At 35.1% G+C, this 13280-nt stretch overlaps 1 protein-coding gene across 1 annotated transcript in view; it reads right to left on the bottom strand.

Moving 5' to 3' along the window:
- Positions 1–2276: 2276 nt before the first annotated feature.
- cacna2d4b (calcium channel, voltage-dependent, alpha 2/delta subunit 4b) overlaps positions 2277–13280 on the bottom strand; it is a 35879-nt gene continuing 24875 nt past the window's right edge. The window contains exons 26-38 of the mRNA XM_067379752.1: positions 12176–12237; positions 11165–11179; positions 9212–9256; positions 8902–8964; positions 6247–6317; positions 6062–6137; positions 5921–5973; positions 5771–5826; positions 5493–5513; positions 3523–3640; positions 3318–3433; positions 3149–3231; positions 2277–2945 (exon numbers count right to left, since the gene is read on the bottom strand). Coding sequence (XP_067235853.1) covers positions 2853–2945; positions 3149–3231; positions 3318–3433; positions 3523–3640; positions 5493–5513; positions 5771–5826; positions 5921–5973; positions 6062–6137; positions 6247–6317; positions 8902–8964; positions 9212–9256; positions 11165–11179; positions 12176–12237 — 872 coding nt within the window. The 3' untranslated portion in view covers positions 2277–2852. The remainder of the gene's footprint in view (positions 2946–3148; positions 3232–3317; positions 3434–3522; positions 3641–5492; positions 5514–5770; positions 5827–5920; positions 5974–6061; positions 6138–6246; positions 6318–8901; positions 8965–9211; positions 9257–11164; positions 11180–12175; positions 12238–13280) is intronic.

Raw genomic sequence — 13280 nt, forward strand, 5'->3', positions numbered from 1 at the left:
TATTAATATTATAAAGTGACAAGAATATTTTTGGTGCGGCAAAAAACTAAATAATGACTTATATAGTGATGGCCGATTTCAAAACACTGCTTCAGGAAGCTTCAGAGCATTATGAATCAGCGAGTCGAATCAGCCGTTCAGAGAGCCAAAGTCACGAGATTTCAGCAGTTTGGCGGTTTGACACGCGAATGGATTTGACACCGAATCATGATTCGATATACGCTGATTCATTATGCTTCCGAAGCTTCCTGAAGCAGTGTTTTGAAATCGGCCATCACTGTTTTTATTTTTGGGTGAACTAACCCTTTAAATATGTGTGTGTGTGTGTGTGTATATATATATATTTTTTTTTTTTTTTTTTTTTTTTTTTTCTGGTTCTCGAATCTGATTGGCTGCGAGGTCTTTCCCGCCACGCAATATTTTACCAGTATCGCACGGTAACCATTTCACCATTTGAATCACCACTGTCAGCACACAAGCGAGTGTCATGGTGGACGAGCAAACCCACCATATTTTTATAGATACTACTGTTATTTTGTAGCGGAATGTCATTTTAAGAGTCTTTTAGGTGAGAATATAATTGTTTAGACCTCAACATATGTAAACATAGCACCTATTTGAAAATTTGTTTAGACGCTTTCGGAGATGTGAGCTCCCAGGCCGTCAGCGGCCGTTCAATGTACCCGCAGAGAACAGCTTCATTTCGGCCAGTCCTTCGGGAATTTGCCGCTGGCTCTTAAGTAGATAGTGTTTAAACATTAGCTATAATTCGTTTTGGGTATATCAAACAGGCAATATTTGGTTTTAGTACTTGTTCCAAAGCTAACAGATTTGGCTTGAGGGCTATATTAAAGGGTTAACTTAGTTCACCCAAAAATGAAAATTCTGTCATTCATTACTTACCCTCATGCCGTTCCACACCCGCAAGACCTTCATTAATCTTCGGAACACAAATTAAGATATTTTATTTGAAATCCGATGGCTCCGTGAGGCCTTCATAGGGAGTAATCACTTCCTCTGTCAAGATCCAAAGGTAACGTACTAAAAACACATCTAAATCAGTTCATGTGCGTACAGTGGTTCAATATTAATATTATAAAGCGACGAGAATATTTTTGGTGTGCCAAAAAAACAAAACAAAATAACGACTTATTTAGTGATGGCCGATTTCAAAACAATGCTTTAGAAAGCATCGGAGCATTATCTGTGTGTCGAATCTGCAGTTCGGAGCGCCAAAGTCACGTGATTTCAGCCGTTTGGCGGGTTTGAACCGCGATCTGATTCATGATTCGACACACTGATTCATTTTTGCTCCGATGCTTCCTGAAGCAGTGGTTTAGAATCGGTCATCACTAAATAAGTCGTTATCTTGTTTTTTTGTCGCTCCAAAAATATTCTCATCACTTTATAATATTAATATTGAACCACTGTACTCGCATGAACTGATTTAAATATGTTTTTAGTACATTAATGGATCTTGACAGAGGAAGTGACATTGCTCCCTATGAAGGCCTCACTGAGCCATCGGATTTCAACTATATATCTTAATTTGTGTTCCGAAGATTAATGAATGTCTTAGGGGTGTGGAATGGCATAATAAATGACAGAATTTTCATTTTTGGGTGAACTAACCCTTTAAGTTTCATAACTTTATATTTACACTGAAATTTAGCTAGAGTGCTGCTTTTGTACTTTTGACCGAACTGTTTGCTTGTGTTTATTTCCTATTTTAGTTATACTGTTTATTGTTCAATAAATAAAATTTTATATGAATAACATGCCGTATTTTTGGTATTGAGAAAGAGTCCGTTAGTGATTTTGACTTCAGTGAAAGTTAGATTAATGCGCCATTAGATAGTCTTTATGAGTGAGTCAGTCAGTCACAAAGACTTTTATATTGAAATGGACTGAAACAAGGATGTTGTTTTTACTTTAAACAGCATCTTACGAGACGCCACTGACAAATGCATTGACTAGAGCTGTCATGGGAGTCATGACATCCTGATGTTAAAAGGACAAAGATATCGCTTTCCTCAGCAGACATTCAAACTGTAAGTGAGAGCATTTGTGTATAAAAACACACAATTAAGTTAAACAATTCATAATTTTGTAAGTTCAGAAATTATTCACACTTGTACAGAAATTCAGAAATTATTTACACTGTACTTTTTAATCACACAAACACCAAGTAAGTACTTACTCGCATAAAACATTTTTCAACCATTGTCAAGCCATATTTAAAAACTATAGGTATTGTATCAGTAAGCATACAGATACTAAAATACACGCATATATAATTCTGTTTTAAAAAATTATTCAACTGTATCCATCTTACACAACATATGAAATGCTTTTCATTAGTTTCAGAAAATGTGGCTCAATGAAAAACATTAAGTAGCAACCATCATGAAAATTAACAGCAGTTTAGCTGCCACTGCTCTATATTTGCTTTAAAACATTCATCGTATTCCTAAACATATAAAAAAATGAAGATAATAGCAGATCTGATGTATAACATCAAGTCACACGAGACAATCTAAGATTATATCTCTCGCTGTCGCTCCCACTGAGAAAAATATAATCTGTGCAGAGTCATAATGAGTCCAGTAGGGGGCAGAACTGCTGTGTATGAAGCAAGTTAAAGAGATGGTTCATCATTTAGTCTTCTTCATGTAGTTCCAAAGTGGTATGGCTTTCATTTTTGGGTGAACTATCCATTTAAAGTGTAATAAATTCTATGTAGTATAAAGCTGTTTTTGGTTGAATTCCTCATGCTAGAGATCCACAGAAAAGTGTCCTGTTTGGTGTGTCTTGGGTCCACTGTAGGATAGCGGTGATAGATTTTTTATTATTCATTGGAGGGCCAATGATATAGCCAGACATATAAAGTAAAGTGTGAGAGATACTGCTATACTGCATGCTCCACCACAGTCCTTGGCATTTTCCTGTAAGAATACAATACAACAAAATAGTAATTTGTACTTGGTTGTACTTGGGGAATACGTATTAATACAACTGTCTGTAAATTCTTTATTTGCCAAATATCTTCTTTATATATATATATATATATATATATATATTGATATATTTTGATATAGATATATATATATTATTATGACTCGTTCATGAACTGTAAATGGTGGCTTACATGAGGATGGTATGCGTGACAAGACTCGGGTCGTCTGCGAATCTTCTGAGATTTCATCCTGTTGCACTTAACTGTGGCATTATGTTCAAAGAAGTTAAGAAGACTTCAGTTTCAAATAAAGTTTAAAAAACAACATTTCAAAGACAAGATAATCATCATGGAAGGATATATTTGACTTCTTTGGGCATGAGTGTGATTGGAGCGTACTGTCGGGAGCAGTCGCAGTCAGCCTGGACCACCAGCATGACCAGGTTACTGTTAGGAACCTGCTGTAGGACAAACATCCTGAAACATAACAGAAAAACAGAGGAATTTACAAATTGTTACTGGTACAAACCCACCAAACCCGAGGACAATCTGACAGATGGACTTACTTCTGACAGCGGCCACATTTGATGATGCTGTTGGTCTCTCTGATGGAAGTGTCATACATGAAACTGGGATACTCTGTGTTACAAGGCTGCATTAGTTCCACCTTCTTCTGTTTGTGTGCTGGAGAAGACAAGATTTTCAGTGTTATTGACAGATAAGTACTTCATAAAGTCTGTGTGTAGACCAGAGGTTTTTAAACTGGATTTTTAAATATAATATTGGATGGATATATATATATATATCAGTGGCATTTCCTCCGAGGAGGCTCATAGAGAATCAATAGACCCCCTAAAGTGTGCGGTGGAGTCTGTGTTTATGTAATACATGTGTGTTTGTGTATTATTATGTATATATAGAAATATTTATATAAGAAATATATGCATGTATGTATAAATATATATATTTATATTTTTATATATTTAAATTATATATAAATGTAAATATTTTTTATACAAATATAATATAGATATTTTTCTTAAATATATACATGTATGTGTGTGTATTTATATATATATAATAATTATACATATATATATATATATATATATATATATATATATATATATATATATATATATATATATATATATATATATATATATATATATATATATATATAATATATATACATATATATATATATATATATATTTTATTTATTTTTTTTTTTTCTTCAATGAAATATGTTAACACAATATAAAAATTACTATATTTTTACACTTTATAAAGACTGGTCAGATATATATATATATATATATATATATATATATATATATATATATATATATATATATATATATATATATAATTTTAAATATTATATGTTTTTTAAATGTTTTTTATAACCTAAGTATTGTGTGCATAATATATTTGGCTGCCTTTATATTTAGATCATATACAGTCAAACCAAAAATTATTCAGACATTTTTTATATATTTTTACTACTGGGTGCAGGACACTATAGTTCATTTATGTAAGTGAGGATAGCAAAATAAAGTAAACTGAAATATTATACCCAAAAATTCTTCATACAGTGGACTACCAGTAAAACTGATAAAAATTTGGAACCAAAATTAATTCAGACACTTTGTCAAGTCAAGATATAGCGCTTTTTACAGTGCAGATTGCGTCAAAGCAGCTTTACAGTGATAACCAGTAAATAATTTTGGCTGCACAGCAGCTCCAGAAGAAAATGGTGTTATTGACCAGCTTAAATAAATTCAGTATTGATTCATTCCGATGTAAAAATCAATAGTTATTAGTTTAGTTCATTTATATATCAGCACTAGAGAAAATAGTGATGTCCTCATCCAGCTCAGTTCAGTTTGCATACAATGGTGTCAATGCAGGCAGATCAAAAACATTGTTGAATATCAAGTGTCCCCAACTAAGCAAGCCAAAGGTGACGGCAGCAAGGAACACAAAGTCCAACAGGTAACATAAGACATGTTTTGCTTAAGTGTTATCTGACATCATTAAGATTATTTTTTTAGTTTAACTCTGAGATCTTGTCATATTTTATTACCATTTTTTTTAAACTTTTGTAAATAGTGAATAAACTGTATTAATGAATGAAATGTTCAAGGTGTCTGAATAAATTTTGGTTTGACTTTATGGGGGATCTTGGCATTTAGAAGTTGGAAAACCCCTGGTCTAAGCCAGTAAAACAGACATTGCTTTTTCTTTTTTTTTTAGCTATTAGTACAATGGTTTAATATTCTCTGATTAAAAATGAAGATCTTCTAAACTTTCAGACAACACTAATATTTTGTCTAGAAAACCATAGAAATATACTAATCTAAAAGCACTACAGGTGACTGAGGCATTTCATTAACTACAAATTGCAATTTCAGGATCTAAGTTGGCATTCTAATGGAGACCTTCAGTAAGCCAATCTTGGCTATAAAAAGGCTCAAACTAGATGAAGGACATGCGCTCATGTACACACTCAGCATGGCTTATGGATACTTACTTGCATGAAACCCAGCTTTAGCTGCACAGCGTCAATGACAAACAATTACAGCACAGTGATGAACAACAATGGAAACGGAGAATGAAGAGATGAGACAGACAGACAATACATAAGATGACACATTAAATGATAAAAAAATATTATGGAGATGGAGATGATGTTTGTATGTTTGAGGATTTTTGAAGTGTTTGTGAACTACAAGCACATCATGACATTATATTGGGATCGGTCTAGATTTCTTAAATTGCCCACACATCCTTCATAGCTTTTTAACTTACCATCCACTACATAGTCGCTATGCCAAAGTCCGCAGATGTTGAACTCCAACAGAAACCTGAAAGTCAAATTAAAGTAAAATGAAATTACATTTCAAATGAATTAAAATAGCTCATGTTCCTTCTAGTGGCACATCCTCAAACAGCACTTACATCACGAAATGTGAGAAGAACCACTTTATTATCGCCAGGAGACCATAGAAAGGCTGTGAGGTGAACAGAGGTGTAGCGTCAGCACAGTAAAGACTACATTATAAAGACGTTTCGCTCTGATAGATGCTAAGATGTACATACGCTGAGCAGAGGTCGAGCTCCACTTGCGTGATGATGGGCGTTCTTACACATGGCCTGGTAGTCATACAGAGTCACCCTATAGAACAATATAGAAGAGCATTTCCTCATGTTCAAATTTTGAAAGTCCCATTAAACTTTAAAGGAATTAGAATAAAAAAAAAATGGTATTTGAAAGGTTCAGTTACCTTTTATACAAGCCAGTTTTTAGTAACTGGGCCATGACAGATCCATCTATTTCCCCAAAGAATTTACCAACCTGTGTGAAAAGAAATAACACATTAGTAACATACACAAAGACTACAACATAGAGTGAGGGATTCCTTATGGTCCCGTCTGAGGTTTAATATACAGTAAGACACAGTATGAATCAAACCCTTTCTGAATCCCATGATGAATAGACGCACACACACACCTACACGCTCACAGACAGACTGATGTGCAGTGATCCAGATGTGCAAACAGATGCCTGACACTGCCCTGTCTGCCCCACGGCAATCTGGGATTAGACTCCATAAGCATTAATCTCCTGGCTACTGCTCACATAGCTGCAGTGCATGTGTTGTTATAAACAGCTGCGGTTGGTATGAGCCTATTGTCATCATATAGACATGGATATGCAACAAAATACACAGCATTTACGTTTTAAATGGTATGAAACAGTGTTAATCGAATAACTAATAATTCAACAATAATGATGACTTTAATAACCACAATGATTTAAAAAAAAATACTGTTGACTAAAATGTAATTTATATTAACAATGCACTAAACAATGTTTTTTTTTTTTTTTTCTGGGAACAAACATGTCACAATGTTCCCTCGTATAAATAATTCCCGCCCAAGGCATACGCCAAATTAAAGAGGCAAGGCCTGGTTGAGTTGCGTTAGTACTATGTTGAAACTCACGCTTATGGTAAGGGGTTTGACATTTCCAAAAAACACGCTGACCAATCACAACACACTGGTCCAGCTGACCAATCAGAGCTCATTGCGCTTTTCAGAAGGAGCGGCTTCATATTAGAGACTGAAACTAAACAGAGCGTTACTGACAGACTGGGTAGACAGGTGCTGCAACAATATAAATATGTGAAAAATAAAGATTTTTTTAACATTTAAAGGGTTAGTTCACCCAAAAATGAAAATAAAACGGCTAAACTGCTGAAATCATGTGACTTTGGCCCTCCGAATCACTAATTTGATTCGCAAAGCTCTGAAGCAGTGTTTTGAAAGCGTCCATCACTATAAAAAAGAATGAAAAGTCGTTTCACTAATATCACTAAAAATATCATGTAATCATGGATCATGTCAGTTATTATCTCTCCATCTGCCATTTTTCGCTATTGTTCTTGCTTGCTTACCTAGTCTGATGATTCAGCTGTGCACATCCAGACGTTAATACTGGCTGCCCTTGTCTAATGCCTTGAACATGAGCTGGCATATGCAAATATTGGGGGCGTACATATTAATGATCCCGACTGTTACGTAACAGTCTGTGTTATGTTGAGATTCGCCTGTTCTTCTGAGGTCTTTTAAACAAATGAGATTTATATAAGAAGGAGGAAACAATGGAGTTTGAAACTCAATGTATGTCTTTTCCATGTACTGAACTCTTGTTATTCAACTATGCCAAGATAAATTCAATTTTTGATTCTAGGGCACCTTTAAATATGTTTTTAGTACTTTTCTGTATCTTGAGGGAGGAAATGTCATTGCTTTGAATGCAGGCCTCACACTGAGCCATCAGATTTCATCAAAATATCTTAATTTGTGTTCCGAAGATGAATGAAGGTCTTACGGCCGGGTGTTGAACGACATGAGGGTGAGTAATAAATGACATTATTTTAATTTTTGGGTGAACTAGCCCTTTAAGCACGAACACCTATTCTAATAGACCCAAAAATCAAGACTTTGTAAAAGAGCATAATAGGTCCACTTTAATCAAAATATCTTCCTCTTTCAGCAACATATCTTCTCTTCTCTGATGTTTTGTGGCAGGAGGGCGAGACAACCTGTCACTCACATGAGATCACACCGATTGCAATCCACAAGAATCCAATCAATTCCTGATGGATAAAATCAAGTCCTACCCTACATTTTTTACTCATTCGAGAAGCCATTTTACTCAGATTAACATCACATAAGAAGAAAAGACTATCACAACTTCTGTTTCATGCAGGACATTTTTTGTCACACAAAACACAGTTAAAGGCATAAAGGATGTCACCCTCCATTCCAACACTCATATATTCTGTCTGCACTGTACTGTCCTATAAATAAAAGGCCCAAAAATATATTAAATATATGGCAACCTATTCCAACTAATCCAATTTTACCCTGCAGTCTAAGTCCATTCTCACTCTCTCAATCAATGTCTCAATTGGGAACCCATCTGTTTGCTCCAAGGACAAGCTTGTGGTACATTATTGAGTCCTCACAGGAGAACATCCGCCTACCCCATCACCTGCCCTTCACATCTAACCCCCTGGGCAAGGAAACGTGCAGCTAGAACCGTCACCAAACACACATCACCATCTTCCATCTTCTGCTTCTACTGTCTGGGAAAGGCTCAGCTCACCATGCCAGTGTATTTCTCATAACCCAAAAGCAAATGATTTCTCCAGCAGTGACTTCCTTCTCCTGAGCAATAATGATGGAAATGTTCCAGTTTTTTAAATAAAGATTTGAAGCTATCGGTCTATGCAGAAATTGACTTTCAAAAATAGATCTATGCTAAGAAATATTCACTGGAGTAAAAAGTTTGCCCTGTCTTCTTTATGCATTATATGAATACATTTTTTCCCCCATTTTATTTTACTTAAAGACTGGTTTTATATACTCACATCTCCTCTGTCCTTTGAGACCAGTATGAAGCCATTACTGTCAACAAGGTAACAGTTGACTTCCTGTGAAAAACAGAGTTGGATTAGAATTGACAATCTCCCTTCTTGAATCAAAATTCACTCCAGTGAATCAGTTTGTGTAAATGAACTGATTCACAGATTACATAAAGGCCCTGTCCCAAATGGCACTTGTGGACTTAGCGGACATGTATATGCAGCAGCCATTGTCAATACTATAAGTGCATATGAAGTGTGTCATTTGGGTCAGGGCCAAAGACAACACAAAGAAAAGTCAATTAGATTCACTCACGATGCTGTCACAGCTGAGAGGACATATACCGTCCACATCACTGCACTGCAAAGAGTAAGAAGACAACCGCAAGGGCTTTAGTAAATGGACAAAAACATTTTACTGGGTGCATTATATTAAGCGAACACTACAGTGATGAAATTACTAAAATACATGTGCAGAGATTACATTATGGTTCTTCCCATGAATAGGGTATAAATTAGTATCTAAAAAGTTTTTTTGTCAACAAATGAAGGTTATAAACCTTCTGCAAATCTTGATCGGCTTTAGATTTTATACCATCTGCAATTTTTGCAACTATGTTACCAAAATTTGGGGCAAAAAATGAATTGGTGACAGGGTTGCAAAAAACACTTGGTATATGCTAGATATTTTGGGACCAAATGCTGGTTTGTAGTTATTGACAAACTATAAATTGACGAAAAATATTTGTTTGATCATTTTTCATATGACAACGTGGGTAACACGATTGAAGGTAAAACTTGATAAATACAGTTAAAGGTGCTAAAGAGGATGTTTTGTTTTATAAATTTTTGCAATATTACTTGAAACTGTCTTTACTAACTGATAAAAGACTATTTATTAGGTGCACTGAAAGGAATAATATTAATATACATCATCTGTGCATGAGGTATGGCCTTAAAAACATCAGTCAATCATTTACGCGATCATCGCATAAACGATTGGCCCTCTGGCTTGTCAATCACTGCCGTGACGTTCCTTGTGAGAGACGTGCGCGGCTGCGCGCTTCAGTAACTTTCCACACTCCACAGGCGCTGATTTTTATAAAAATTGAGAAAATTGAGACGATGGGCCCTATCATACACCCGGCACAATGTGACACCAGGCGCGATGCGTGGTTTTTGCTAGTTTCAGCCCAACACAGTTATCATTTTCACGTCTTTTGCCATGTTGCTTAAATATCAAATGCACTCGCACCCATCTGTTCGCCCATGGGCGTGCTGGTCTGAAACAAGATGCGTTCAGGCGCATTGTTGGCATATTGCTATTCTGAGGCAACTGAAAACAACTAACAAAAAAAAAAGTCAATGCCGCAGTATTTTTATTTTTTGGTTATTTAAAGGGCGCGTTAATTATATGCGCCTATAGGTGGGTGCAAAACACGCGTACATTCTGCTTATTACACACACAGGTATGCGCAGCAGCACACAAACAAGCCAAATATTAAAAATAAAAGCATTACAATGTAAAAGATTATTATTGTGTACATAAAGATAAAAATTCCTACATGTCATAATGGATAGTCATTGCATGTATCAGAATTACCTATATGCAGTAATGACAAATGAAATTTGACCAATTGTGGCAATACACACATGTATTTAAACTGACTCGTCAGGCTGAGGGTGTCTATATTCCACTATGTAAAAAGCAATCCGCCATGGTGCAGGCGCACCTGGCTTTTAAAGGGGATGGGAGATGACATTCTGATTGGTTTATTGCACGTTACGCCCAAAAACACACCCATGACTCATTAAGAGACTAAGTACAACCCTTTTGGACCATGTGCCAAACATTTTTTCTGTCGTTAAACTGTCGTTAAAGTGGATTCGGAAGTGCACCAGCGCCAGGCGCTTAAGATCGTTGAACAGATTATGTCTAAATTATTATGTTAAAATGATTTTGATTTTAATTATTGGATACTGGCAAAAAAGTTAAGACCTCTGATGTGGGGCAAACCAAAATCCCATTATAAGGGGGATATAGACATTTGATGTGTAAAACTAGCTGCTTTTCATATTATGTCAATTTTGTTAAACGGTTTTCTAATATTTATTATAAAAACAAAAAACAAGTACAAATTTGTGCATCTAATGCTGTTAAAAAGTAATAGGACACCAGCATGTATCATATTAATGGAATGAATCTTATAAATGCATTTTGGCTTCTTTTAATGTAGAAATCAAGCAAAGACAACAATGCAATACTTACATCTGTGGTGTTTGGCTGACAGGAAAAAAGGGAAGAAAAAAATGAGAAGGAAAAGGTTAAGTGATGCAGATTCATTAGTTGTTTGTAGGTTTGTGTGTGCTGCACCAGATTTCAAAGAACAAGAAAAGAGCCCTTGTATGAAAGGGGGGTGGTGATTGAAAGGTCCTAGGTTTAAACCCCAGAAGGGGCAATAAGTCATGTGGCAAGTCGCACTGGATAAAAAGTGTTTGCTAAGTAGCAAGCATCTTGATAAATTGCTCGGAGGCCTGCAGACGTGAGCATGTACATGTACGCTTAGAAATCTCCAGTGACAAACACCATTTGCTCATTCGTCAGTGTAAGGCGGACAGGAACCGATACACACCATTAGCCAAAGACCTTCAGTACAACAACATCTCATATTCTAGATTGTTGTTATTACCAGTCTGCCTTTACACTACACAGTTCTGTATTTGTGTATCATTTAAAAATGTTAAAAATATGCAAATTAAATATAATAATATAAATTTTATATTATTGTGTTTCTTTAATATGAATATTTTGGTAACACTTTAGTTTAGGGTCCAGTTCTCACTATTAACTAGTTGTTCCATATTACTAGGATATTGGCTGTTTATTAGTACTTAAAGCACATATTAATGCCTTATTCTGCTTGACCATATTCTACATCCCTTAATCCTACCCAATACCTAAACTTAACAACTACTAATGATTAATAGGAAGTAATTAGGAGTTTGAGGCAAAAGTCTTAGTTAATAGTCTAAAGCTAAAGTGTGACCGAATAAGTCATTTGTTACAGTATTTTATTCTTCTTTCTTTGTTAATGTTAGTTAAAAAACCACAACTCATTGTTAGTTCATGTTAGCTCAGGTCCATAAAAAAAATTAACAGATAGAACTTAACAAGATTAATAAATGCTTATGAATTATTTTTCACTGTTTGTGAAATACATGAAACCTTATTGAAAAGTGATACCAATAATATTAAGAATATTTTTGAGGTCACACTCACTTGTTTGGCAATTGAAAAGAACACTCTTTCCAGCAGGTCCAGGGATGCTTGCATTCCAATAACTGCACATGAAAGGAACAAGGGGAAAATCAGAAAACATTTAATAGGAATAGATGAGGTATTTTATAGAGACTGCATTCATATTTCCAGAGAATTCCAAGAAATGAATAAATGTTTTGGATTTAAAAAAATCCAGAAATATTTACAATAATAATTTTAGAGCTGATCATAACATGACAAATAATCAATTTCCATAAATATTTTACAATTTTATTCATTCCCATGATTTTTCCAGCCCTGGAAACCTTCATTGTAAAATTCCCAGATATTTCCAGGCTTTTCATGAGCGCAAGAACCGTGTATTCATGTTTTCCTGGAAACATTTGTTGATGCTCTATATCACACGATTAATCCTCATATGGGCAACATCATAAGCTACAGGAAAGAGTCATAAAAAAAGAGACCAGAAGAGGCCATTTCTAAGCTGTATCAGCTGATGTTTTTTCTCTTCTGCCCCCTCCTCAGTCCATCTATCTATCTCTCTCTCTCTCTCAGGCACAGACTGTTCTAATGTTAGTCCTACTTACTGATGTGACCCACGCTCATACACATACTGGACTTTGTAGCTGTGAGGACCAACCGCACGTTCCTCTTGTTTCTTTCATTTTCTCCTGATTCGCTCACTCTGTCTTGATAGGAGCAATTATGAGGACCCATAGATGAGGACTACGGGAAGGTATGTTTCTGGTCTGATTTGCTTTTAGTATAAGTGCAATCATAATGATTTCTCACTGATTAGGTTCAACAAGCAATGGTTTTTATTTGTGCTCATTCTTTTATTGAACAGAATAAATTCTTTCCAACAGTTTATATGTAATTCTAGTTCTAAGCTTTTTTCTTCTAAAAATATTTTTTAGGGGATTATTTCTATTCTAGATCTATAGAACAATCTGGTTCAATCAGATATAAAAATATACAATTTGATGTATTACAAGAAGTGGGCATTGCAGCATGCACTGTTTGATCCTCTTTTCACTGATAAAGCGGATGTTGTTCTTAGCTCTGATTTATTATCTAATGGTGTGGACAGTTTAATCCGTGATAG

Source organism: Chanodichthys erythropterus, chromosome 24 (assembly GCF_024489055.1).
Source record: "Chanodichthys erythropterus isolate Z2021 chromosome 24, ASM2448905v1, whole genome shotgun sequence".
Lineage (NCBI taxonomy): Eukaryota > Metazoa > Chordata > Actinopteri > Cypriniformes > Xenocyprididae > Chanodichthys > Chanodichthys erythropterus.